At 41.5% G+C, this 27993-nt stretch overlaps 1 protein-coding gene across 1 annotated transcript; it reads right to left on the bottom strand.

Moving 5' to 3' along the window:
- On the bottom strand, positions 1–27980 carry LOC115572849 (reticulophagy regulator 1-like). Its single transcript, XM_030403303.1, has 10 exons — positions 27842–27980; positions 25426–25714; positions 23107–23213; positions 21192–21222; positions 5359–5476; positions 5153–5237; positions 4787–4909; positions 4492–4562; positions 4053–4176; positions 1–2835 (listed from the first exon to the last, which is right to left on the bottom strand). Exons 1-10 carry the CDS (start codon positions 27978–27980, stop codon positions 2318–2320), a joined length of 1605 nt encoding a protein of 534 aa, XP_030259163.1. The 3' UTR covers positions 1–2317.
- Positions 27981–27993: the final 13 nt, after the last annotated feature.

Genomic DNA, 27993 nt, shown 5'->3' with positions numbered 1-27993 from the left:
TGCGTTACAACATTTTATTGACATTCTTGAGTTTAACTACATAAAAGTACATTTTGTTAATGCAGTTTGGTTCTGACTCACCAACATGTTTCTGAACTTTTAGACAACAGGAAGGTAAATGAAAAAAACATGAATTATCTCATCAGTGTTGTCAATATTTTAAAAAGTGTTCAGAGGTTTGAACATTTCTTCGTCTTATACGGTTATTATCACACGTGAGCTAGAAATGAACTGCAGCCACTACAAAGTCCTCTCATAGGCACTGATTAACATTTCTACCGTGATCTTAAGTTACAATACAAGGCATTACATGATTAATTCAAGAGGGTTCATTATACATTGCTGTGTGTCTTAATTATAAAAAACAATGTCTTTCAGTGTACAAGGCATGTTAAAGAAACCGTCCAGTCGGTCTTCATCTTGTTTGACTCAGCAGACTGTCCGACGTCGGTGCGTCGTTAAGTGATAATTAAGGTGTGAATGGAAATATGTCGATTCAGAACATTTTACTTTCAGTGCACTCAAACTGTATTTGACTTTATTTTGGATCATCCTGTGAGGAGAAGAGCAGAAGTCTTCATCTGGTCACTTAGAAGTCCAGACGTGTCACGCTGTCATCACTGGAGTAAATCAAGCTTTCAGTTTTAAGTTTTATCTGTTTATCTGTTGTCTCCTGCATGTTTTACTAGGTTTTTGCAGAAATGTACCTTTTAGGCCTCCATCTGTTTCTGTTTGGAGATGTTTCTCTAAAAAAAAAACATCCACTGAGTGTCGATTTAGCCTTTTTTCGATCACTTGAAACCAGCTGGCAAACTTTTAATCTGGTGATATGTACAATAATGATCGTCGTCATGTCTCACGTATGAACATCTTAATTACATTTTGACGAATTAGGGAACGATCCAGCTGTGAATAATGTGAAATTCAAGGCCTTGATGCACTGAAAGTAAAAATGTTTTAATGTTTAAATATATTTATGTCTCAAGATGAGATGTCCATGCAAAGCATTTTGATACTGGCTGCATGTTGTAATAAAATAAAAGTCCCTCGACTTCATAAATGTTCCAGGAAAAAAAAAAAAACATATAAAATTAAAAAAGGAAATAATAAAAAATAAAGTTGATAAAGTCAACTATCCAACCAGTAGAAGTATTTTGAGCATTAAAGGTGATTGTCATTTGATTTGAAGTCTATGGAATTCTGGGTAATGTAGTCTGATGAGTGGATTCAGCATTAATGTGAGTGTTGGACGCTGTAGCAGCAGTCGGACGCCTCAGGTCGCTGTAAAATACACATCCCGACGCAGTTCCTGATCTTTTCAAAGTCATTTTGGGCTGCGTTCAAAGCAACGTCTTGTTTTTATCTCCTCACAGGCCGAGTGTTGTTATTCTCACCGTCTGACAACATTACAGAAATGATTCCTACAGAGAGAGAACCGCTTTGTTAAATAATAAGTAACCGGAAACAAACAGCGAGTCTCGCTCGTGGAGACGTCGTCCTGAAGGATGACAATCGCAGCCGCTGCACTGATGCGACTTCCAGCTGAGGAGATCAACTGGACCGGTTCTGAAACTAAGCACGGATCATTTAAATAAATGTGATCAGGTGATTAAAGTCGCTTTGAAAAGACGAGTGTGACCACAGCAACTGATTCAAACCACAAGTAGGTTTTTAGTCCTTAAATCATCAACAACCTTAAACGCCGGATCAGAACCCACCACATGTTTGTGTTTTATAACGGTCACTGAGTCATATCATGTGATTATAGTGGCATTATTAAAGGCTGAACTCCGACCAATCGTAGCTTTATTGTTTATGTCTTCAAGCAGCGAAAAGTTACTAAATCAATCCTGAACCCGACCCGACCCGGCTCGCAATGTTAACATCAGACTCGCGATCTGACCAGTAATCAAATAAGCTCAGAGATCGAAGAGCGATCAACATGGAGCTGAATAATGTTAACAAATAAATAAAGATAGATAAATAAATAAATCTGCAGTGACGCGTGCACACTGCACAGGAGTTATATTCTCTCGTGTTTCCTTCCCAGATCTCCCAAATCGCTCACTCTCGCTCCCTCGTCTGCCGGGTCGGGTCGTCATCTTGCTGACGTTGTGTGTTCTGATCTCGGCATCGGGCTGTGATGATTCTGATTACAGTGACATCACTTCCACCTCCATGTCTGACAAACTGCTCTACAGGTTAAAAGATAAATGGAAACATTATTTTCTCAGACAGTCCTGTGTGACCTCAACATATCCCTCCACATGTCCTCGTTAACCCGCCCTCGTCCCATGCCGACCGTCCTCGTCCCCGATCAGTGGCGTCTCAGGAGTTTGGAGAAGAACCCAGAAGGTGCCGGTTGGTCACTCTGGGCCGGAGCCTCCTCTGTGGCCGGGGCCTTCACCTCCCCCAGCCCCAGCTCCCCCTCCAGCTGCTCCAGCTCCGACTGGTCCAGCAGCTCGAAGTCCTCCACCTCGCTGTCCGACTCCTCGGCCAGCTCCAGCAGCCTGGTGGATTCTGGGACTCTCGACCGCTTCGTGTCTTCCTTCAGCGCCGTGAAGCCGACCGCCGCCTCTATTCTCTCCTGAATGGCGGCTGTGACGGCGGCGGCGATGACGTCGCCCGCCATCTGGTTGACTAACTCGAGAGCATTGTCGGCGGGTCGGTCTTTATGAGGAGCGGGTGAATGCTTGGATTTGATTGGCTGCTGGGGATGAGGTGAGGGGAGGCCGAGGCTGAGGTCATCGTCGTCGTCTCCATTGGTCGTTGTGCCGTTGTCGAGTGAAGGGAATTCTGGGAGACCACCGGTGAATGCTTCTTCTCTGTCGAGGTCTGTGAGGTGAAAAAGGTGTTTATTTATTTTATATGTTTATAAGAGTGTGTGATAGATTTAGTCTGTCTACATATGTGAGAGTCATTTGCCTGCAACTGAAGATTATTTTCATTGTCCATTGATCATCAATTAGTTGTTTTTCAGTTTATTGTCATAGAGGAGGAAAGAAACCAGAAAATATTCTAATTCTAAAGGCTGCAATCGGAGAACTTTGACTTTTTTTATTTTTAATTTCTTCATTTTAGTTTTATGATTATGCAAATATGGATCCAGCAATTATCAAAAATAGCTGGAACTCGACAGATGACTGGACGAAAGATTGGACCTAAATTCATACTGAACTAATGAAAAAACACTAGAAAGAGTGAAGGAGCTGAGGTTGGAGAAGCAGAGCGAAGGGCAACTGAAGAAGCTACAGAGCTGACCGGACTCAGAACTCAGGTAACAGGGCTCGGCTAATCACACAGATAGGAGACAGGTATGGAGGGAAAATCAGTCTGATTAGGAGCAAAAGGAGGCAGAACACTAGAAAAAGTTCTGAAGACGCCACAGAAACCGAAAATAAACAACACACCACGGAAGGAAGAGGAGCCGCTGCCTCTGTAGATATTAAAGGCTCAACGAGAGGTAACAAAAACACATCAATTCTTAGTTTCAGGAGATTAAACATGGTTAAAAATATTATACTCATTTTGTGTTTTCTCTAAACTCCTGTTAAATCTACACACTGGTCCTTTAATGGATACAGTGTGTAATCAGTTTGGTAAAGTTGTTAACGATGCAAACTGTCTGATGTTTAACAGGTAATCACGTGTTCACCAGCTGATGTTGGCATGCTGACATTTGTTAACTGACTCTGAATACAAACGATAACTGAGGCTGATGATGCAACTATTAGATGATTAACTGTCAAATATTAAATGAATCGCCAACTATTAATTATTTAAGAAGAAATTCTCTGTCAGCTTGTTAATTGTGGATAATTTTTCTGGTTTCTTTCCTCTATGACAGAAAACTGAATATCTTTGGGTGAATAACTTCATCCTGGTCTTCGATCAACATTTTCTGACATTTTATAAACCACACAACAAATTTGTTAGTCAAGAAAATAATCAACAGAATCACCAACAGTGGAAATAATCATTATTTGCAGTCATATTCCAGATAATTAAAACCGTGCATCCATCTGCAGGTAATGTGCTGCTGACAGACGTACCCTCAGAGTTCTCTGTCTGCGGCGTGTGTCCCTCCGACAGGTTGAATGTACCGTTGTCCGTCCACGTCACGTCCGACACCTCTGTGTCCGACACAGACATTTCCTTACACACCGTGGAGTCGAGCTGCAGGAGGGAAACACGAGCAGACGTCAGATTTCAGACCACAGACGCAGCTACAGATCATCTAATCTGTTGACTCAGACTTCAGCTGGTGGAACAATTTATAAGTGCACAGTTCAAGTTCACAGTGACGATATAAAAGGTCCAATGTTAAGAATTTTGAGTGAAGCACTCAGTGAACCAGCTGTTTGGATTCAGTTTGGCACAGCTGATGTCTGATGCTGATGTGGATCATGTGTACTGAATATCAATAAGCTTCAAGTGGACCCTGTCGTGCCACAGAGGCGTAATTAGATCGAGATGAGATGATGAGCCGACCTTTGGAAACATGGAGGAGAGGTCCGACTCGATGTTCTCTTTCTCAGTCTGAGCCTGCATGATTCTCCGCTCTGAAAGGAAGAACACAGTTTCAGTCCAGTACTGAAGACAGAAAGTAAAAGAGAAGATGTTGGTTTGGTAGACGGGAACAAAAACTAAATAAGTTGGGTGAGTGACTTGTTTGTTGGGGTTCATTTTTAAAAGTGTTTTGTATTTTCAGTTTGTTTGAATGAAACGTATAACGGTTTCCCAACATATGAAACAGAACATTTAACGTATTGAGTGTCACAGTTACCATGGTTCTCTTTGATTTTCTGAAGAAACTCCCGGATGCCAAAGTCCAGCTTCTGCAGAACTGGCTCCAGCCACAACCCAACCTCGTGAGACGAAATCAGAGGCCACAGGAAAAAACCCAGCACTGCAGGGACGGACGAAAAACAGGAAAGTAAGCGTCAGTTTCCATAAATGTCATTAAAATGCCAGCCATAACAATACGCTAAGATAGTGTTTTAAACGTTATATGCAGAGATAAATTTACTCGTACAGCGTTTGATGCATCATGTGTAAGTGTCATGACTCTGTGATGATATGCTAGTCTAAACATTTAATATTCAGCGGGATAGAAAAGTTCTGTTCATGTGCAAATCTTTGGTTTACTCACCGAGAATATACGAGATAACGATCCCTGGAATGTAGCGTCCTAAGACAGCAAAGAAGGTGCACAAACTGCAAACCAGCAGGCAGAACTAGAAGAGGAGGAGAGCAAACACAAAGACAACACGACGATGAAAATGTTGAAGTATTCCCGATCAATTTTTCCCCTGCGGTGACTCGGTGAACAGTTGAGGTTGGTCTGAGGTCGCCCACCTTTCCGGGGTTTTGCTGTTTGAAAGCGGACGTCTCCTGGAGGAAGAGTCTGAGGGAGTCGCCGAGCTGAGGTCCAGTCCCGGACCGGCTATCCTGGCCCGAGTCGATGATCTCCCAGCTACAAGACAAGACAGATAGGAACAGTGTTGGTCATCTTTAAAGGTGCAATATGCAAGAATTTTATGTAAAAAACATGAAGAAATAACAGAATGTGAAGAAACAACAATTTTGACATTTTGGTCTGGGAAACATTGGTTCAGAACCGGTCCAACATCCCTGTGCTACTGGTGTAAACAACAACACTTCCCTCCCGTCCGAAGCTCCCAGTCTGGACCACTAGATGCACAGCTAATAGAGCTAACTGGCTAATGGCAGCTACAGTTAGCAGCCATTAGCAGTTGGTGAGACGCTGCCACCGTTTGTTTTTAGTATCAATTCGACAGGTTGGCACCTTTTTAAGATCACTCATGCTGATACCAAAGTGAACAATAATGTCGGAAAATGGACTCTCAAAGTCCCCCAAAGTTTTGGGTTCTATTCTGGGCTGAGACTAATCCTCCATCCATGTTTAGAGGAAATCCAGTGAGGTAACTTCGTTTTATGATTTCTCAAACCTTTAAGTGGCTTAAAACAGCTGAAGCACATCGGCTTAGATAAGAGGAGATGGAGAAACACCTGTAACCTGGAGAAAAATGATATTCACGCTTCGGTTTCTCTTCATATTCTCCTCCAGGACTCTGACCTGAAGCTGTTGGTGGTCTAGATGTTATACTTGTATGTGGAAACTTTGCACAGCACCTGTGTTGTCTTTAAACGTGCTTTACAAACACAGTCTCTCGACTCCACCCTGTGGAGGAATTGAAGAGGTTTATTTTAAGCCTTGAAATTCTTCTGTTGAGGGTCGTTGATACAATTTAGTGCTGATCTGATGCAAATGTCATCGTCTAAATTAAGAAACCTGCCATAAAACCAGCGAGATGACTAAATAGACAGGTGACAGATGAGCGCGGGAATGTGAAAGTGCTCTTCATGCTAGGAATTCTGGGCCACCTGCTGGGAGGAAACTTTCCCCTCCACCTCGAGGGGTTCCCAAAACTCACCTCCTGTTCGAGCTACTATCAGCCCTCGTGCTCACTTCACATAAAGCGGCTATAAAAGGCGCACATGTGGAGGTCATGTGCGATAAATAGATGAGGGTGTGAGGCAGCAGAAGTCCAGCTCACTCTCCTGGCTAGCTTCTGTTCAGTTAGCTCAATTAGCCGAATCAATGAGGACTTCCATTATTGTTTTTCTTTAACAGCTGATAGAAAGTGTGTGAAAGCAGCTGTCCTGGTGTGAAGGCACCATGGAGATCCTGCCAGTTGACACAGCTGTGACGGTTCCTGTGCTTCCTTTGTGATGGTGGTCTATTAGCATATGGAAGATACAGAAGTAATTTATGGTTCACCCAAAAATAAAAGATTTTAGGCATTATCAGGTGAATTTTACGTGTTCACAAAACATTTCTGGAGCTTCACAGCAAAGCGTTTTCCTAAACAACTGAAGTAGCTGGTAACTTTTCATTGAACTCTTTAATTTTTGGTGAATTTGATTCAAACTTGTCTAACTTTAACCTGAAAAAAGCCCCCAAGACAAAGTCAAGCTGTTCTTGGAGAAGAAATTGAGTGTTAATGACAGTTGTCAGAACATAAAACCAACGATCTGTTGATCTTCACTAATCCAGACATGATATTCTAACAGCAGCACATCTAGTTTTCTTTTTTACTGAGGTAGTTCTTTAACATCTGAGGAGCCGTATCACATATCGGGGTGTGAATATGGATACGAAGCCATATAAAACACTGCGTAAGCTTCAGCTATGAGACCGATTTGACCCCAGCGACCCTGGTACAGTTTAAGAGGGAGCTTAACGAATACAACAGGGATCTCCACCGCTCTCCACCCAGTTAATCTGGGTGGTTTTATTAAAGACAAGCGAGCAGGTCAGGCTTTACGAGCTGCCTGTCGTGGTTCAACAGCCGTTCAGAGACCGGAGGCCACAAGTTTGATCCCTGTGCGTGGTTAAAGCGGAAACATACAAGAGACAGAGATAATGATAAACCTAATAAAGGTAAATTACAGCAAAACAAGATGGAATGCTGACTGCGGCATTTCCTGGTTTAATGTGCTGTTTCTGACAGATTGATCCCTCCTGCTGGCAGCTCTTCAGGAAAAGTTCTGGCATTTGAAGTGGTGTGAATTAGCATGTGTTGGCAGCTGCTAATGACGGAAATCCTGTTAAGCAACATACTTTCCCCCCCGGGTCAGTTTTCTTCCACACACACGGCTGTTTTAACTCCATATTCACAAACCAAACCACCCAAAGTCACTCTGCCTGTTGAGCTTCTCCACCATAAACCCATCCAAACCTCCCTCCCCCTCCTCAGTCGTGTCTACAAGGGAGAAGCCCGAGAGGCCACGAGACGCTACAGTATCTTATATACACCTCCCACCTGACCCAGCCGTGTCTCACATAACCCTTATGACGGAAAGGTCGACCCGCTACTCCCCTCTCAGAGGCGGATTTCCAGGGAAACATGATGTGTTGAACATGTGACAGCGATACTGTGAAGGGACGGACAGGATCAACGTTTCTCTGTTCCACGAAAGACAGACGTCTCCTCGGAAGGAGACGCAGGTCTTCATGGATAAAGTGCTGTCAAGTTTCAGCACATTACAGATCACCTGGAGCGTGGAAAAGGAGTTTGTTACGGTTTGTTTTCCCACCAACGTGGAGACGATGGCTCAGTCCCATTCTACATTTGAATCCCCCGACCTCTCGTTGTCAGATGCACTTCAGAACAGAGTTATGAGGCGAAGCAGCTGAATAACCCTCCAAGACGTTAGCAGACATATCCAGTATGTAGTGTCCTATGTGATGGCTGACTAAGTGACTAAGCCTTAAGGGTTCAGTTCCCCAAAATCACCAATTAAAAGAAGAAAAATGTGTATTTTCTTAGTTGCCACTTCTCTTTTCTTTGATTAGCAAGCAGGAGCAACTGGGGCGTTGTTCTTTGTTTTTCTGTGATTGTGAAGAACAGATTTGTTCAGAAAACTAAAGAAATGACCCACTGCTCCTGAAGTCTATCTTCATTAGTCATATCTCAGTCCTGCCCGTCAATCTTCAGGAGACATCTCAGAAGTTTGGGGTACCTTCAGAAGATTTATCAGCACTAATAAAACCAGCCAAGCACTGCAGGGTCGACATGATTCTTCAGAAGAGATGGGTAGAAAAAATGCAAACACAAACTCTTCTTCTTCTTCTTCTTGTGTTAATGTAGTACACTAACAGTTTTTTAATCCCGCCCCTCTATCCCAACCAGAATCAGGACATCCCACCTCTTGGTGAACAGAGAAGTGGTCGGGGTCAGACCACTGGGATTGGGCCAGACTTGGAGGTGATGGGGTTCAATGGCTTGGGTGAAAGTTTGGCCATGATCAGAAGTGGAAATTGACGTCCATCTTGCTGTTAGATGTCATGCCAACTTGTAAATGAATATTTTGAAGGGAAATCCAGAAATGTCCTCCAGAGGGACTCAGCCTGCATATGACTGGTTGTCAACAAACTTGCTGTAAAAACTGAGTTTCCACACAAAGTTGCAAACAGCTGACTCGTCCAGTCTTAGTGCTCCAAAAACAAATTATATTTTCTGTGTTTGGTTCGTCTATGTTGCAAAGAAAAGAATAATAGTTAAAGTTCCCTTGAAACTGCTAATTGAACACTGTTTGCGTCAGCATAGTTACGTCTTCCGAATAAAAACAGGCAGCAGCCAATAGTGATGAACATGTGTTACAGTCAGCTTTCAGTTAACTCAGCCGGAACGAGACAGAACAACAACAAATCCTCAGAGGAGACGGCACCAAAATGGTTTTCTGTCCAAAGTGGACACCAGGAGGCTGCAAGGACCGCTCACCGCTAACTACACTTAGCAGAAGTTAGCGCTTACTTTAGCTACAAAGCTAACAGGATCTCCATAAATCACCTCGGTGCTCCAAATGGCTTCTGTTGACGTTCTACGGCCCCCAGCTGCTGGTTAGCAGCACGTTTGTTAGCAACAAGTAAAGCTAGTTTCTCCAGGCTGAGCAGCTCAAGGGCAGCAGAGGGAAAAACAACAATATGCCCTCCATAAAATACCAAGTTTCACCCAAATCGCTCAATATAGTTGTGTTGTTGTGCAGTAACAGCAGCACTCTGCTCTGGTGGCGTTCCTCTTCTTATACATCCATGGCAGCAGGATGACTCATCAACATTTTTAATGAGTTTCCAGGAAGGTACAAACTCCACAAAACACATTTTTTTTAACACTGTCAAGCCTGAAATTGGCAAGATGTGATCAAAGCCCTTAAACAGCAAATTTGACTTCATGGGAACTTTAAGAAGATGGTTAAAAATGCTCAACAACACCTACGAGGCATTATGACATACAGTCACGTTATGTAGATGCCACAGTCTTCATGGACACATCATATTTCACTAGCTAGCTGTTGTGTAATGGTCAGTTTTAGCTACATCAAGAAGAGTTTAATGGGCTTAATGTTTGTAAAAGTCTGCCAATATATCCTTCCATTGTGCGCTGTCATCCTTGCTGTCAGCTTCTTAAAGCTGTGTTACCTGATGCCCAGAAACAGGCAGATAAACTGCACCATCACCGTCGCCATGTTTGTTATTGACAAGCTCGTCTGACCTAGCAACAGTAACTGCGGGGTTACATTTCTTAGTAGCGCTGGTGATGAACAAATCCAAAACGCCACCGTCCACCGGTGTGTCAATCAGTCAACATGTCATCAGTCGTCAGTCCTCTGAACTTGTGAGGTCAGAGGCCTGGAGGCGGCGGCGGCACATGAGCAGCTGTCAGGCAGATATCACTTTTTACCCAATCGGTAATCTCTGAAACAACACAGGGAGCAGCACGTCTGAGCCCCTAACAAGCCCGGTGATGGCGCCTTAAAAATAGACCGAGACAAACAATGCGAAGAATGGCGGCAAAAACATCCCAGCTCTTCACTCGTGATTGGGAAGGAGGGGGAGGCGGGGGCGTAAAGATGTTTACCAGCCTGTCTGTGTGGACATACATACGCAGAAACTCCGTCTCTGATGCATCCGACACCTGTTGATGCTCCACGTACAGCCGCGTATACAGTAAGCTGACGTTAATGGAGTGAGAAGAGTCTCAGCCCATCGAGTTTACAGTTAATGCCTTCGCAACAGGACGTCTGCATGTCTCATGAGGCCAAGAGTAACACAAGACGCCGGTGTTATGGATGGACGGGAGTGATGACGCAACGATGTGCAACGCCTTGCAAGTAGATCTGTGTCATGTTGTTCGCCTTGTTGATCCATTTAGACTCGAGTTAAATGTGCTGAAACAATGTGGGAACAGAGTTTGGGATCACAAAGTTTGTATCACCAAGTATTTACGTTAAAAACTTCTTAAAAACAAGATTACAGTTCCCCATGTGATGGGTCATTAATAAGTGTAAAAAGCCTTAAAGGTTCTCAAGAAAAACACATTTTCTAAGTCACAACTTCTCTTTTCTTTAGTTGAACGCAAGCAGGAGTAACTTGGACGTTGTTCAAGTAATGACTTGTTTCAAACTGGTCAAAGAAATCAAATCTTTTTGAAAATAAAGAAATAAATCTCTTCTGCGTTTATCTCCAAACTCAAACAAATAAAACCTAAACTATCACAAGTGGAAAGTAAGAAAATAAAAGTGTATATATTATTTTTTTCTGTGATTTTAGAGAGCAGATCCTTTCTGGAGACAAATGATCCGGCGCTCCTGAAGTCTTTCTTTACCTCAGTCCTGCCCCACGATCTTCAGGAGACATCTCAGGAGCTTCAGGTACCTTCACAAGATCTGACGACACGATTAAAACCGGCCGAAGGACTGCAGGATCGGAGTGATGCGTCAGAAGAGACGGGAGAGAACTCGTCTTCGAAGTTCAGAAAAAAAATTAAAAAATGCCAAGAAAATCTCAGGTCAGGTTGGAGCAGAAGTCGGGTCAGACGTGCCACACGGCGCGAGAGCAGCTTGTGTTTATCCTCAATGAAGCCTCGGTTGGAGTATTTCAAGTGGCCTCATCTAAAAATAGCCCGGTCACACTACATTCCAACTGGCAGCCATCAGGAGGACAGAGGGATGGGGTTGGGTTTGGGGGGAAGAAACAGCAACACCCTCCTCCACCACCGCCAACACCAACACCAACACCAACCCCCCCAAACATGCCTCCACTTGTGTCAGTGACATGGCATGGACGGCCCGACGAGAGGAAACATGTGTGACTGACTCACCCATGTTTGTTTTTCCTAAACAGCGGCTGTTTATTCAGAGAGGTTTGACATTTGGAGGTACAACTTCTCACCGGGAGTCAGATGAGAAGATGGAGCCGCATTAACAGTCTGACTCAGCGGATGTAAACTCTTCTCCTCATCCGTCTATTATCTGCATGTGAAATCAACTAGAGTGAATACCGGCGAGGCGAATCACATCTCAGCTCCGTGTGGAGGTCAAATTGGTCGCAGCCTCGACTGAAAGCAAAGACGTGTGTGTGGTTCACTTATACAGCATCATTTATACAGCACAAAATCACAATCGCATCACCGCAGTGGGTTTAACAATCTGTACAGTGAACAACATCCTCTGTCCATCGAACTCCTCGATTCAAAAACCTGCCATGTTGAGGAAAAAGAGGAAAAAGATGGCAGAAACCTCAAGAAGAAGCCCAGAAAGGACGGACACACAGTACATGTCTCATGTACAGAACAGTGACCTTTCTTCTGGTTGCCTCATGTTTTTAAGTCATATCGTGATAGATCCCTCGATATTTTAAACATTTCTAAAAAGCACTTCCTCAATGTCAGGACTGGGCAACAATCACAATATATCTGACTTCAGTATCAGGGAAAATACGAACACACGAGCTTTCTGTAATGTGGATATAATGACTCAGTGGGTCATCAGAGAATGACATCACTTTACTGTAATGCAGCCTTTAAAACCAGAACGACGACTCTTATAACACATCACAGTGTAACTCTGTGTCTCCACCTCTCTTCAGCTGCACCTCGTCCTCTCGTTAAGTTTAGTTTGTATTGTCCGGTCTGCAGGTCAGTTTTTGTCGAGTCATCTGTTGTGTTTGCCGGTTTCTTGTGTTGCCGTGATCTGGATTAAAACATCCTCCTGCCTGTCATCTCTTCCTCATCGTGACATGGTTTACTTCAAAATAAATATGAGTTCATATCACGTGTAATTACATTATTTGAGTCCTATATGATTCAGTGCTTCACTTTATTATCAGGTCACATCTTTCAGTCCTACAAACCAAATTTATCAAAATATTTTTCAAGATTCTCCCAAAAAACGAGACTCACTGCAGCAGAACCAAAATGACAAAACTTTAAACTGAAAAACTAACTTAGTTTTTGCAGTTTTCACGCGCTTGCTTCATGATGCTGGAATAACAGGTGGACACGACTGCACACAAAGTTTCTTGGAAGTTGCGCAAAGTTCTGGTTTCACAGTTAGTTTTATGGTAAACAAACAGCTCAGCTCAGCAGACAGACAGCAGCAAAACAGGAGGGGGAACCGACCCGAGACAACCGGAGAAAGAAGAAACCGATATCATCAATCAGCAGTGATCGATTTTTTTCTACTCTACAATGAAAGTCTGACGAGAGAAAGAAGAATCTACACATTGTTGTGACACGATTAGATGTGAAAATAATAAAATATAAACATGTTTTCTTGATGGATTGCAAAGAGGAATCTGAACACAGAGGCAGCTCACTGAGAGGCAGCAGGAGAGAGCAGGAAAGACTAAACCGTGATCGAGATATTGATCCAAATTCACTCAGAAACTTCATAGTGAATTATGAATTTTGTGACTTCGTTTTCTTGTCACCACTTACGTCAGATTGTTGTCTCTTATTAAACTGTGTTATAGTGTTAATCATGATAAATTTCAGCACAACATGGCTGTAAACTTTATTCTTTAATTCTTAAAGATGTGCCAGTCAGATCTCACAAACAAAACGATTCTGTAACAAAGTCATTTAAACATTTTCCCTCCATGACTGTTTATAAAATACTTGATGACATCATCGGACTGTGATGAAACATTGTGGATTGTTTTGTTTGTCGTTTTCTAACAGTCAGCCGGCGTCCAATCAGAGGCTTCTCTCCGGAGCACGCCCCCCCATCTGTGTGGAGAAGCGGCTCTGATTGGCTCGAGCGCCTCCTGTCACACCTCTGAATCAGTTCCGCCAGTGGAGAAACAGCTGAGTCACACACACACACACACACACACACACACACACACACACACACACACACACACACACTCAGCACTCAGGTTTCACAACTCTTAAGACACTTTGTGTTGTTGTGGGAACAAACAGCAGCTCGCACAGTTTTTCCTCGACGCCATAAAAACAGAATCCAGAGTCGAAGATGACGATCATGTTCTCAGTCATGTCGGTTATTTACTGTCAGAACAACAGCATTCGTTATCAATTAATCTGCTTGTTACAAAGACATCAGAAAATCCTAATTTTAATGTTTCATATACGTATTAAAACTCAAAGTTTTTAGCAGCTTCATCACTTCACAAACACACTGTCAACACGACCTCATCTTTCTAACTTTTATCTTTATTCCTGCTTCTATTTCTCATCTTTGTCTTCTTCTTCTGTCTTCTTCTGTCTTCTTCTGTCCTGCTTTTATGTGTTTAACTTTAATTGATTTATTATCTTTGAGTCTTTTGCCTGTTTCTAATCTTTCCTCTGATGTGATGTTCGTCTTCTTATTGTCCTCTATGGCTCATTAATCGATTAATCTGCTTTATTATTTTCAAGATTAAATCGATGAACAGTTCAGTCTATAAAATGTCCAAAACATAAAAACATTTTTCATTTCCTGTCCAAAATGATGAAGAAAAGCAGCGACTCCTCACATTTAAGAAGCTGAACCAGCTGATGTTTACAGCTCCAGTTTTTCTATAAGGTTTTTTACTTTATATCTCTTTTTCTCACTCCATCAACCAGAAAATAAGATTCACACTTCCAACCTGAGGAGACGAAGAGAATCAGTAACTTCTTAAAACCCGCTTTAAAAGACTTAATTCTATATAAAGTCAGCTTTCTTTTTCTAGCTTCTTTACTGCTTTTACTTGTTTATCTTTATTGATTTATCATCTTTCATTCTTTCTTTACTCTTAATCTTTCCTCTGATGTGACATTGTCTTCTTTTGTTCATTATCGATGAATCAATGAACGGAAAAATAAAAATGACTGTGAAATCATCACAAGGAATGGACGTCGTCGGTTCAAACTTCCCAGCTGTCAGCTCGCATTTTGGGTCAGCAGCTAATCTTCGCTCTGAGCCGACGTACAATCACCCACAATTCACCTCTGACAGACGGCAGCAGGTGACAGCGACACAATCCCACCCTGCTCGCCAAATGTCAGCGAGACAGAGAGGAAGTGGAGGAAGGCGGCGAGAACACAGAGATATCCAGAGGAGGAAATGTGAGTCAGGACGAGAGGTGCAATAAAAATAACTATTATTATTATTATTATTATTATTATTATTATTATAACAGCTATAAGAAATATGTATTTTCTCCATGTTTTTGGGAATAAACGTCTCTATAAATCAGGCTGTGTAAAGTGTGTCAGTGCTGCTGGAACGAAGATATAAGAAGAAAAACAGCCTTTAAAGATAAAAATTGTATAATTACTGACATTTTCAGATGAAAAAATATTAGATAGGGTGAAAATTATAACGACTAGATGATGATAACTTACATAAAGGAAATTATTTTTTGTACTACAATTCTCTGATTTCTTCCTTGTGATATTTTTCTTTCTGAGCATCTTTTACTGCTTTTATTTGTTTCCTTTATTCTATTTATTGCTCATAATCTTCATATGTGTTGTCTGTGATGTCGTCTTCTCAGGATCTTTATTGATTTTATTCCTTATTAATTATGATTCATTTATATTTTTGCATGACTTTTCTCTCTCTCTCTATTTCTTTTTCTTTCATTGCACCTGTTTTATCACTTTCATTTCTTTCCACTTGTAGTTAAACGCATTGACTTTCTGTGTGTTTCTCATATTTTAAGTTTAAATATCCAAATTAGACCAATCTTACTAAATATGCACAACACTGCATTAATGTCCAGAACAGAAATCTGAACCGAAAGACAAACTCGGATGTGTAGTTTAAATGTTTTCTTTCCACTTGTCGTAAAGAAGACGTGCAGTGTAAAGTACAGTGTGTGTGTGTGTGTGTGTGTGTGTGTGTGTGTGTGTGTGTGCGACCTGGACTATCAGTTATATAACTCAGACATGCTGCATCCCGCCTGGCGCCCACAAATCCCCGTCACCTCCACAGAATCCCAGAGAGCCTTCAGAGCTGGCAGCGGCATCGAGTGACACACACACACACACACACACACACACACACACACACACACACACACACTATCACTTTGGAAATGAGGGCAGGAGTGTGAACCAGGTGACCGATGTGACTCCAAATGCCACCTCCACCTCCTCCACACGGTCACAAACACGACCACGTCAGATGAACGGGTCAGAAAGTAAAAAGTGACAGATATTAATTTACCTGCTTCAGTCTGAGACTGAGCAGGTTCATGTGTCTCTGTTACTTTGAATCCATCAGTCTAAAAATGTCGGTAAAAGCCTGAAAACTGAAAGCCTGAGGCCTGTACTGCGAAGGGGGCTCAACATAGCCAGGCTTTGTGCTCATGATGCAGCTCAACAAAGCCCCAAGTCCCCAAACAGAGTTAAATGGTACTGCGACGGTGGTTATCAACTTACTTTGTCAAGTCCGGTTCTCTGCTTTGTGCTCTGCGCGCGTACATGTAAAAGGGGGCGTTTGACGTCATATTATTCTACTTCCGTGCGAAAATGGATCGATCCCGGGCCACATATTTTACTCAAGATGAGCAGATTCTTATTATGCAGGACTATGAAGAATTCAAGGACACAATCACGGCAAAAAGTAACACTGTCGCCGCCAGTAGAGCGAGGGAGGGCTGCTGGCAGAAAATAGCTGACCGTGTAAATGCGTAAGTTAACAATGATTAATATTAAGATAAATATTATATTAAGCCCTTAGTGTTTTAATTTCTGAAAGCTCAACATTGTGCAACTTTTACATATTAACCCTCATCCATTTAAAAAATAAATACACTGAAGTAACAACTATCTTTTTTCATTTTTGAATGATGTCTATATTGTTTTCACATTTTACTGATCTCAGTTATAGAATGCGCGTGTGTGTTTTATTGAAAGCGAGGCTGAGTGTGCGTAGGCTCGGTGTTTTTTTTTTTTTTTATTACTGTGTCGGGATGAACAAGCAAATGTAGCGACTGTCCCTGTACAATGACAATAAAGAGCTTTCTGACAGTGAAAATCGCTCAAGCCTGTAAGATTTGTGTTTGGGTGTACACTGCCCTACAACGGGTGAAACATTGATCAGTTCATCAGTTTATTCAAGCCACATCAAAGAAATAATTAACTTTGCTCATTATCTGTGACAAATAAATACTAGGTTGGCCTAATTAATATTTCATATTGCATTTTATTAAGATGTGGAAGCAGCAGTCGGACATGGCAGCAAGTTAGAGCCAAATACAAACACATCATTCAAAGTGGTATGTAGCCAAGCTGCCCCATCATTTTGTCAGTGTGGATAACATACTGTTTCCCATTTTATTTTAATATATCACTATCTTAAGCCAACAGGAAGAAGAATGAAAAGGGGAAGATTTCATTATGCAAGCAAGTAATACTGATGATGTAGAGGGGTATGAAAGTAGCCTACATTACCAGATATTTTATAGAATCCTTCCTTAACAAGCATTGTGCTCAAATGACTTGGGAACACTACAAACACGCAACACGCAGTGTTCTTGCTCAGATTTGCTGCATCACCAACTGAATGTAAAAAGGTTCCCGTGGCAAAAAAAAATGAAGGGCTACACAAACAGTTTGCCTTACAGTGAGCGCACAGCTTCTTCGAGTGGCATTCCTGACACTCGGCTCAATAAGTGAGCAAATGTTCCGTATTCCCTCGGCTGAAAATCTCTATCGCTCATAGAGAATTTCATCAGGAAATGCCAGCGGATCAGCGCGATCTCGAAGAAGCCGCTCACATCGTAGTGCTGCCAGAATTATTCTTGCTCCCAGGTCCACCGGGTTCTCAATGAATGGTGACGCCATCTCCGAATGATTTACACAGTGAAACAGCGGCGCTTTTATAGCCGATTTTAAGCTGAAACTCTGAACATAACCTGGTCGGGACCAGGTTATGAGCTAAGCATAAGTTACCATGGTGATCTAGCCGGGTTAAAAGAGAGCCACCTTTGTAGTACAGGGAAGCCTGGCTTTAGACTCAACATACCTCGCTAACCCACTAAACTGGCTTCGCAGTACAGGCCTCTGTTCAGTTTCAGAAGCAGAGCGGGTCGTCCGGTAATCAGAAGGTCGCTGGTTCGATTCCACAACTCTACCAGTTGCATCCTGTAGATACGGCCACATCTGCTGGCTGAGAAACTTCAATACAAATTTGAACTTGATTTTAACATTACTGGTTGGGTTTTAGATTTCATGACAAATATAATGCTTCAGGTTCACGTGTCTCTGTTCTTGTAACTATAGGAAGATACTTCATAAATCCATCAGTTTAAAAATGTTGGTAAAAGCCTAAAAACTGAAAGGCTGTTGGTTTCCAGCAGCTGTAGCTCAGGTGGTGGAGTCCATAATCACAAGGTCGCTGGTTTGACTTCGCAGGTTGGCACCTCGCGTGGCACCTCTGACATCATGTGTGAAATGTGACGAACGCTGTGAAGCGCTCTGAGCGGTCAGACGACTGTAGAGATGCTCGTTCAGTGATTTCAAACAACTGGACTTGAACACATCACACCCTTATTGATCGTACATCATTAAGAGGGTTAAATACAACGTCAGGGAACACTGGAGCTCAGCCATCTTCAGACTCGGCCTTCAAACTCTTTCTGTGTTCTTTCTCACTACGAAAGGTGTCTCCACATTTTACCATGACGACACACACGGACTCATGATGATGTCATGGCTGTTAATAACACACACAGCTTTACACACCTCCTGCTGCCATGACTGCACTCTCTGTCTCAGGTGTCAAACTCTAAAAACGTTACTCGTACTTCATGTTTTTGATTTTATTTCCGACAGACTGCTCTCGCCTGTTTCCTCCGACTCACTCCTAAAATCTTGTGACTTCTCAAAAAATATTTATCCCCTGCCGTGTCCCTAACGCTCCGTCTGTTACTCCACCAGTCGTTCATATAAACTCTCGTGCGTCGCAGGGTCGGGTCGTTATCTGTGACTTGAAACTGTACGTTTCAGTGTCTGCGTGGTCACATGATTCGGTCTCAGAGAGGATTAGATTAGACAGTCATGTGTGACCGATCAGCTCTGCAGATTCTCAACGGTCCGGTGCAGATCCAGGATCAGTGTCCTGACAGAGAGGATGTGTGTTCAACACACCTGTGAGTTCAGTTCGATACGTGACACGTTTTCTGGTGAAGTCTGTGCAAAGAAACTGTACACAAAGTCAACACGACGAGATGTCAGTGTGTTTGTTTTTCTTCACTGAAAATCTGCATTTCTTATTGTTTCTCAGGATTTCCTGCCAGCTTCAGAGCCAAGCAGCTGTTTACTGTGGTGATATCCAGAAGACTCAGCAGAGCTAACACATTAAAAAACGCCTTGTTGTTGAAATAAGGAACAAAAACTCTGCTGCTTCATCACCGCTGCTGAACTCATCCCGCGCTGACCCAGAATCTGACAGTGAACCGATTCAAACTGCAGACGGTGAAACCAGTTTGTTCATTTTCAGCTTCAGCTTTACTTTATCATCTACAGTTTTTGGTTATTAGTGCTATAATAAAGTAAAACGTGATGTAATGTTTAAGGTCTTTGTGTCCTGAAGCCACGACTCCACCACTGAGTGCTGTCTGGGTCCTGTGACTGAGGGGATGGATGGACCGGCACCACGGGAAACACTTCAGAAACTTCACATCATCACATGCTTAGTGATTGTAACCATAGTAACAGCATGAGAAGACGTGTCATTGGTCACACTGACAGTCTGTCGTCTCTCACTGGGGGACCAACGGACGCCATTTTGCTGGCGCTCAGAGAAACTGTTGTGTGTTTACACTGATCAGTTTTTACACAGTGATATCGATCAATAACGATCAGCGGCCGATCATCCGTGAACCCTCGTGCAGTGCACTGCAAAACAAATTAAAATTCCAGTCTAGTTTTATTAGATTAAACGTGGTGATTAGTCAGTCAGCCGGGCTTCTGATTTCAAATGACCGACGCTATCCTGTAGCTATAAGCTAAGCTAATTAGCTAGCCTGCTGACCAGATGGGCAGAAGTCCACACGCAGTTTCCTCCAGTAGAAGTTCAGATACTTGTGTACAAACAGACTCTGGTAAAAGTAGAAGTACTGATTCAGCTTGTTTACTCCAGTAAAGTAATAGATTACAGGCTCTGACATGTACTCAGAGTATCAGAGTAAAAAGTCTCCCTCTGAAGGACATTTGTGCTCAAAGCTAACTGAAGCTCACGTCATATTAACAGAATTCAAAGACTATTAAAGATAAAAGGTAGAATCAGTAGGATTTGTTCCCAGCTGTTCCTGAACGCACCACAAAGACAGTTGATTGTTGAGTCTCATTCCCAGGACGTCAAATAGACACATGTTGGGTTGGTAAAGCGTCCCGAGCAGCAACAAAGAGAGAAAATCAGAAACTCTCTGCAGATACGAGACACTAACACGCCTTTTCTCCACATTCCAGTCTCCCTCTCTGTCTGTTTACGCCTTCTTACGGCTTTTACGTCTTTGTCTCGTCTCGCTGCGTCTGAAAGTTAAGTAAATTATTAAAATATTGATTAAAATATATAAAATGTGGGGAGGAGACAGTTCAGTTGTTTGTGTTCAGGGGCGGAAATAAAACAATCAACCTTTAAATATTTTTCTGTGAGCTGAAATAAATATGGGGGTGTGTTCATAATTCTGATCTGATGCTTTACAAAGGGATTAACTCTTAATTTCATAGATATTTAGGCACCTGTGATACAAAACGTTGCACCTCTTGTGCAACAGCTGGCTGAAAATGCAGATTCAGGACGAGCGTCCTCACCGACAGGATGTGTGTTCAGTTTGATACGTCACATGTTTCTGTTGAAGTCTGTCTGTGCAAACAAACTGAACACCACATCAACACGACGTGGATCAAGTTTAGAGAAAGGTGTCAGTTTGTTTGTTTTCTCTTCACTGTAAATCTGCGTTTTTATTTCTAGAGGCAAACAGCTGTTTAATGTGAGAATATCCAGAACTATCCAGCCTTGTTGTTGAAATGAGGAACATAAGCTCTTTATCCCACACTGACCCAGGAGCCCGAGAGCCTGCTGAAAATAAGTTAAGTAACACTAACTATGTTCCTGTGAACACAAACTGTGGAAACACAGGCTACATGCTAACAGTTAGCCAACACTACACACACACACATTTAGCTACGACGGCCATTTTAACTGTCCATCTCAACACTGACTGCTCTCTGCGGTTCAGTTTGACCGGTTATCAACACGACTGAGGGCTTTGGCCCCGCCCCTCCACTTTTATCTCCACCAATGAGATGATCCCTGCCCCCAGAACAGAAGAAGAAACACAGGAACAAACAAACATCAGATGCTCGTCAGTGTCCTACCTTGCAGTCATGCTGCGCCATAAGTGAGCTCCTGTGGGAGAAGAAGAAATCTATTATTCATCGTCTGTGAGTAGGTCACATCACTGGGAACACATAACAGAGACACGACTGCTGGAGACGCACATGATGGAGGACAAGATAGACAAACGCACACAGCTGTAACAGTGATGATTGTTAACAACACATCAGTGCGTCGTTTTGGAGAAGAAATTCAAACTCTGAATTTTAATATTTACAACATTAATGAGGTAATAATGCAAACGTTTCTCCACAAGTGAGTAAATAAGCTGTTCTCAGAGGAAAACAAGGTCCCAGAACACTGTTTGAAGCTAGACAGGTGGCAGGGTCCGCCACATATAAACGAAGTGTGTTGTTCCTTCAGGTCAGTTTGTTCATTCAGTTCATTTAGACATGAAAACACGGAGAGTTTGATTATTTAGTTTGATTAAATCAGTCAGCGAAGATCTTTCTCTGCTCTTCAAAACTACAGACTGCTCCTTTAAGAGTTTAAAGTCTGCAGAGTAAGAAATAAAATGACAAGCTGTCATATTTTCATCTCATCATGTTGCATCTTATTTTCTTTTTGCCTCCGTGCAGCAGTTAAGTTCCTGTTCCTGAGTTGTGGCGTTGAATAACAACACTTGTTTGCAGAATATTATGATGTCACTGTGTCTTTAAATGTCATTACTTAATCGTTTCATTATATTTTATCAGAATTATTGTGTGATCATTGACTTGTGGCCAAAAATGTGCGTTGTGAGGTCACAGCACGACATCTGTTGTGTCGGTCATGTCTGAAAATCGTCTCAGGGATAAACAACACACACTGTAGTTACTCAAAAACGTTTCTAAAAGCTCAGTGAAACACTGTTCACATGTACGTGAGGCTGTAACTCATAGAAGAAGCTTCATTCTGAGGACATACGTGTGGACGCGGCCTAAATGTTTGTGTAACGGTCTGATGAGAGACCGTCTGTGTCTCATCCTCGTCCTGACTCATCAGACTAACGAGTCACCATCAGGGTGAAATCATCTGAAGTCTGAGCTGCACTCACATCCAGCAGATTGGACAAAAATAAGATTCTCATAAACAAATAATGAGCCGGATATTTTCTCAAGTCATTCATAAATCCTGAAACCCTTAAAATAATATAATAATAATAATAATAATAATAATAATAATAATAATAACATATTACTGAGTTCAGCATGACATTAAGACAAAGATGAAAGGGAGATTTCTTACATTTTTACCAAATAATTAAACAATTATCAAGATAATGGCTGAACAATCTTCCTTTGCTTGTTCAAACAAAGATATTACACATGTATTCATTTTTTAAGAGTCACATTACTGTCAGAAAATATCGAAACTATGGAAATACAAAAATGAAGTGATAAAAGAAGTGAAGAGCAGCACTTATCCTTTAAGTAAGGTTTACTATATCATCCTACAGTTAACTGACAATATAGTATTTGTATCTAAATAATAATCATTTAAGTTAGAAAGTTGTGATATACAATTCTTTATATTATTCTATTATTATCATTAATCTTCCTATTAGATGTATTGTGTTACATAAATACTGACACACAATAAACAAAGTTAAAGATGAATTGAGTTTTTTCTGATTTTTAAATTGACATGATAATATTATCACAAATTTGTTTGGCTGCGATAATCAAGACAGTGAAAATTATATTAGAATTAATATAAAATGTCAGAATAAATAGAAAAATATTCAGTTTACTGTCACAGAAGATAAAGAAAAGAATCAAACATCAGAACAGCAGCTGATTCTTTTCCTTTTTTTATGTTTGATATTCTGGAGTTGATCTGCATCTACACCATGAACAGACGTTGTTGTCCGGTTCTGCCTGCAGGTTATAAGAGGAGGTACTGGTCGGGTTTTACCTGCTGATCTGGACCGAGCGACGTCTCTGGAGGTCACGCTGACGACCAGCACAGCCAGCAGGACGGCCGTGAGGCTGCAGGCTCGCAGAGGGCTGAAGGCCACCAACCTGAGGAGGAGCAGAACACAGATCCATCAGACATCACGGCATCAGGCTCAGCAGGCTCATCAGGCTCAGCAGGCTCAGCAGGCTCAGCAGGCTCATCAGGCTCAGCAGGCTCAGCAGGCTCAGCAGTGAGACTCTGATGAAGGCTAACTCTGATATTTTTGGACTGAAGCAGAAAATATTCAGTGATTTTGTGATTGTGGCCAAAACTCCCAGACTGAATATTCTCTTCTCTATTTTCAGTTTGTCGTTGCTGCTGTCGGACGATCGAAGCTCTAAAATAACTGAACTTGAACATTATTACCATCCGGAACATCAGAGGCTTCACTTATTATTTCCCTTTGACCACTTCATGGTAAAATACTTAATAATTCAAATGAACAATGTCAAAGGAAAGCTCTGAAATATGAATGAGGCAGACGACGTGTCTTCAGTGTTGTGTCTGGGAATTCTGGAGGTCGAACTGAGGAGCAGAAATTACACATAAATTATTAACAGTCAGTTTTTAGGGGCTGATTTCTGGGTTTTTTTAAGTCAGTATTTTAACATGTGACTGTTTTTTATTTCTCCAGCAAAACTGTGTCTTAAAAAGTGAAATAAATTGAGTCTGGATGATAAAACGGTCGGCGAGAAGACTATTTTTTATTTTATTTTATTTTATTATCTGTCTACAGGAGCATTCTAGCTAACGTTAGCTTCAGGGGTTGTTTATCGTTCCTTAGCAACTCAGTCAGAAGCTACTGACGTGACGACAATCGCAGCCGTCCAGATTTTGAGCCCTCGATACCAAACATGTTGCTCCAGAACTGAATCTGCAGGTGAAACCAGCCGACACACCTGCAGTGTGAGCTCGGCTTTTTCTGATCAGCCAATCAGAGCGCTGTCTCTTACTGACCGGTTCAACGTCTTCAGTCCACAGACGCTCGTTGGTCACTTAAATATGATGCACTCGTCAATATCATGTTCAGATTTTTGTTGACAGAGAGTCAATATTGTCACAATATTGATATCTAAGTATTTGGTCAAAGATATTGTGATATTTGTTTTGTCGCCACATCCAAACATTTACAAAGTGCTTCTGAGGACTGAGACGTATCAGGACGTGTAATGTTTATCACAATATAGTCTAAAAAATATCATTATATGTTATTTTAAGGCCGTTTTAACCAGCGCAAGTTTAACTAAATACCTCATTATATCATATATTTATAATTCTTTGATGAACATATATCTAAGTTCTTGCCTGTGTCTTGTTTTCTTTGTCATGACGACATTTTCAATTGTCTGTTCGTCTGTATGTTGTGTATGTGTGGCAGAACTGACAAACAGATATTATAGTTATATTATTGTGAATTTAGACACTTCAAGAAACTGTAAGACATTTTGAAAACAACTCCAAACAGGATGTAAACAGAAGGCAACATATAAGATAAAAACCATCACTGTGACTGTATGATCTCAGATTTTGGATTTCGTTTTATCACCATGACATCAGTTTTGTCTTTCCTGGTTTTAAAGGCTGCATCACATTTCCTGAACCTCTCAGACTGTTCTACATGTTCTTAACCCCCACAGTCATTACATCCACATGACTGAGGATTACTGATCAGAAATCTCATCGTGTTCATGACTTCAACCAAGAACCAAAAGTCCTCCTGACAATATCGTCACAATATTTATATTGACACTTTATCATATAAAAATATCCTAAATCTAAGATCATTTTCAGTAAGAATTTCATGTAAAAATGGGCCTGAATCTTGAGGCGAGGGGTATTCAGTTGGTTGAAACCTGAATCCTGCACACTGGACCTTAAAATCAAGCAAATACCTTTTAATTTTTTATTTCTACTAATGGCAGTGCTGAGAAATAAAAACAAAATGTAAAGAAATTTTAACTTAATCATCTTTTAAACAAACATGTGGACGTTATTGTGAATTTCAATAATAAAAATAAAATAAATTAAACTTATGTAAACTGTTTAAAATCCTCTGACACCACAACAATCAGCCGGATTTATTTCATTTCCTTTGATTTTTGTCTGGAAGCAACAAACATTTCCTCTAAAAAAACATCACTGCATTTGATTTCTCAGTATTTTAGATGGAAACATAATTTGGTGTTTAACAGTCCTGATTATCTAACATGTAATTAACAGCAGCTCAGTGTGGTCACAGCGGGAGTCTGCCTGATATCCCTGCGTCATGGTTCTTACCAGATCACCGTGTTGGCTGCAGCAAACAGCGCTGAAGTCCTGCACGGTCTCCGCCTCCAGTTCACCAGGCCGGTGAGCCGACACCCTGCGCGGCCGGCCGGCGCCTCCTCCCCGCGGTGCTCCCCGCTCTGCGGCCCCGGCGGCCCGGCAGCCGCCTCCCGGCCGCCCGCGGTTCCTGTCTCCCGGCTCCCCAGCATTGGAAAACGACCGGGGCCCCTCCGCTCTGCCGCTCCGCTCCTCAGCAGCGCCGACACACGGCAAGGTAACCGGGTTATGACGGGACTTCCTGCTGGGGATTTCACAATAAAAGTCACGGGGTTTCTATCCAGAACTTCCTCTGTTGGAAAATAAAAGACGCTGTTATCAGCTGACTTTGTTACTGTAAAACTTAAAATCAAAGATAAAACATTAATTTATACTCTATACGTGAATAGAGTGATGTAGTCTGTGGTCCTAAAACCGGAAGTCACTTAGTATTTCTGTACTTCTGGTTCCCGTCTCAAAATCAATTAGTTTTTTTAATCTGATTTTATTACAATGCTTAAAATAGGATGAATGACGAAGGAAGGATGAAGAAAGGTTTTGTTCTATGACATAAAATACATCATTAAATATTCCACGTCTTAAAAAATGTTTTTCACACACTTCAGAGTTTTTGTAAACTAAGATTCAATATTGTTATACGCACAGTAAAGAAACATGTTCTCAATTATCCAATGAAATTCTTCCTTTGCTGTCCACAGAATGCCAAGAAATATACACATCTGAAATATACATTATACAAAGAAAAAAGAAAAAGCGGCAACAAAATAAAACAGTACAAATCTGAAAATTTGCACAAAATTTAAAATACTTTGAGAGCTTTATAATTAATCTGTGGGACATTTATTGATGGATTTTATGTTGGAGAACAAAACTTGTAATTCATCACACAACAGAGTTTCGTATTGTTTTACTTTGTTTGTATGTGGCGGACCCTGCCATTTATCTAGCTTCAAACAGTGTTCTGGGACCTTATTTTCCCCTGAGAGCAGCTTGTGTATTCACCTATGGACAAATATCTAGTTATTGGGTTGTGTTATTACAACATTAATATGGTAAAGATTAAAATTCTGAGTTTTAATTTCTTCTCCAAATCTACATAGTGCCCCTTTAATATTTGTGTCGTACTTGCTTTACTCTCAAAAATATCTGTTTTTCATTTTGGAGGCGTAATTACATAGAAATGTAGTTTTATATTGTTTATTTTGGTAATTTCAAGCTTATAAAAACACAAATACTTTCGTAGATAGACAATAGATTAACTTGATGCTTTCTAGCTTTAGAAAAACAAATCAAACAAAAAAAAATGTGACCCCATGATGGTGAAGTGTTCACCTGAAGCTGAAGAGCGACTGCTGGAATTGTGTTGAATTCAAGTGATCGTCTTTCAATTTATGCCTTTTATTGTGAAAGACGGATTCGCCACACTTCCTGTCTCACTCGGCTCTCTGTGACTTGCAGCAGCTCCAGACTTCAGCTGCTGCTGGTGTTGTTGTGGTTCAGGTCGTTGACGTCAGGTTTGTGTGTGTGTGTGTGTGTGTGTGTGTGTGTGTGTGTGTGTGTGGTTGTGGCCTGATAACACACTAACAAATTGAATATGAGAAATAAGAATATATGCAGTATGTTTAGCTACACTTGTATTAATGAAGGTTTCTGATGTTGATGTGACTATTTAATATGAAACTCTGACTTCTCTGCAGCTTTATGGAGCGTTTAGCATCTTTTAGCTCGTAGTTCTGTCCGGCGCCAAACAGCAGACAGAGTTAGAGACTCGCTGATGAAGAAAGTGGAACCTGAAGCAGCTGAAGAGCTAATAGATATTTTGCTCGGGCCTTTAAGGAGATCAAACCTGAGCATAACAAAATGCAATTTGACTTGAATCCCTTTTCAACCGTTCAGTAATCCTGCTTAAACCTGCTAAGATCGGGCTTTTGTCTGCATTTATGCCCGAGTATCGGCCCGGCTGATCTAAATGTAAGAATCAGATGAACACTAAACACTAAATTTGGACGTATTTCTCTCTGTGGAAGTGATGAAGCGTTATCAACATTCTACTTTGTGACGCAACTTTTTGCTGTTGTCTCTTGGCGAGACGTCAGCATTTGGTCGACATCTCGCCAACGTTGTTCCCTTCTGTAAACACTCTCCATGCTACATCTTTCCAACATAACTACTGATATGTACGATGTTTGTGTGCTGTTGGTGTGAGGAGAAACTAAAATCACATTTGATTTCCAGTGTGGTTGAATAACACAGACAAACTACTTCTGTTTGACCACTCAGACTTTATTCTAGTTGATCATCGAGGTCAGTACAGACAAATGCCTTTAGAAAATGAAAATAGCTCATTTGGGGATTAAAGTTCAGTGTTAACTGGGGAAATAGTGAACTGGAGGAGTGGCCCCCTGCAGTGGAAAGTGGACCAGGTCATAGCTGGAGATCAGGGTCTGGCTCTGAGCTCGGATCTTGACTCTGGGCCAGAACAGTGGAGGCAGCAGCATAAACTGGGTCATTCATCTCTTTGTA

Source organism: Sparus aurata, chromosome 21 (genome assembly GCF_900880675.1).
Source record: "Sparus aurata chromosome 21, fSpaAur1.1, whole genome shotgun sequence".
NCBI classification, from domain to species: domain Eukaryota; kingdom Metazoa; phylum Chordata; class Actinopteri; order Spariformes; family Sparidae; genus Sparus; species Sparus aurata.
This window is presented reverse-complemented; position numbering and strand designations above follow the sequence as displayed.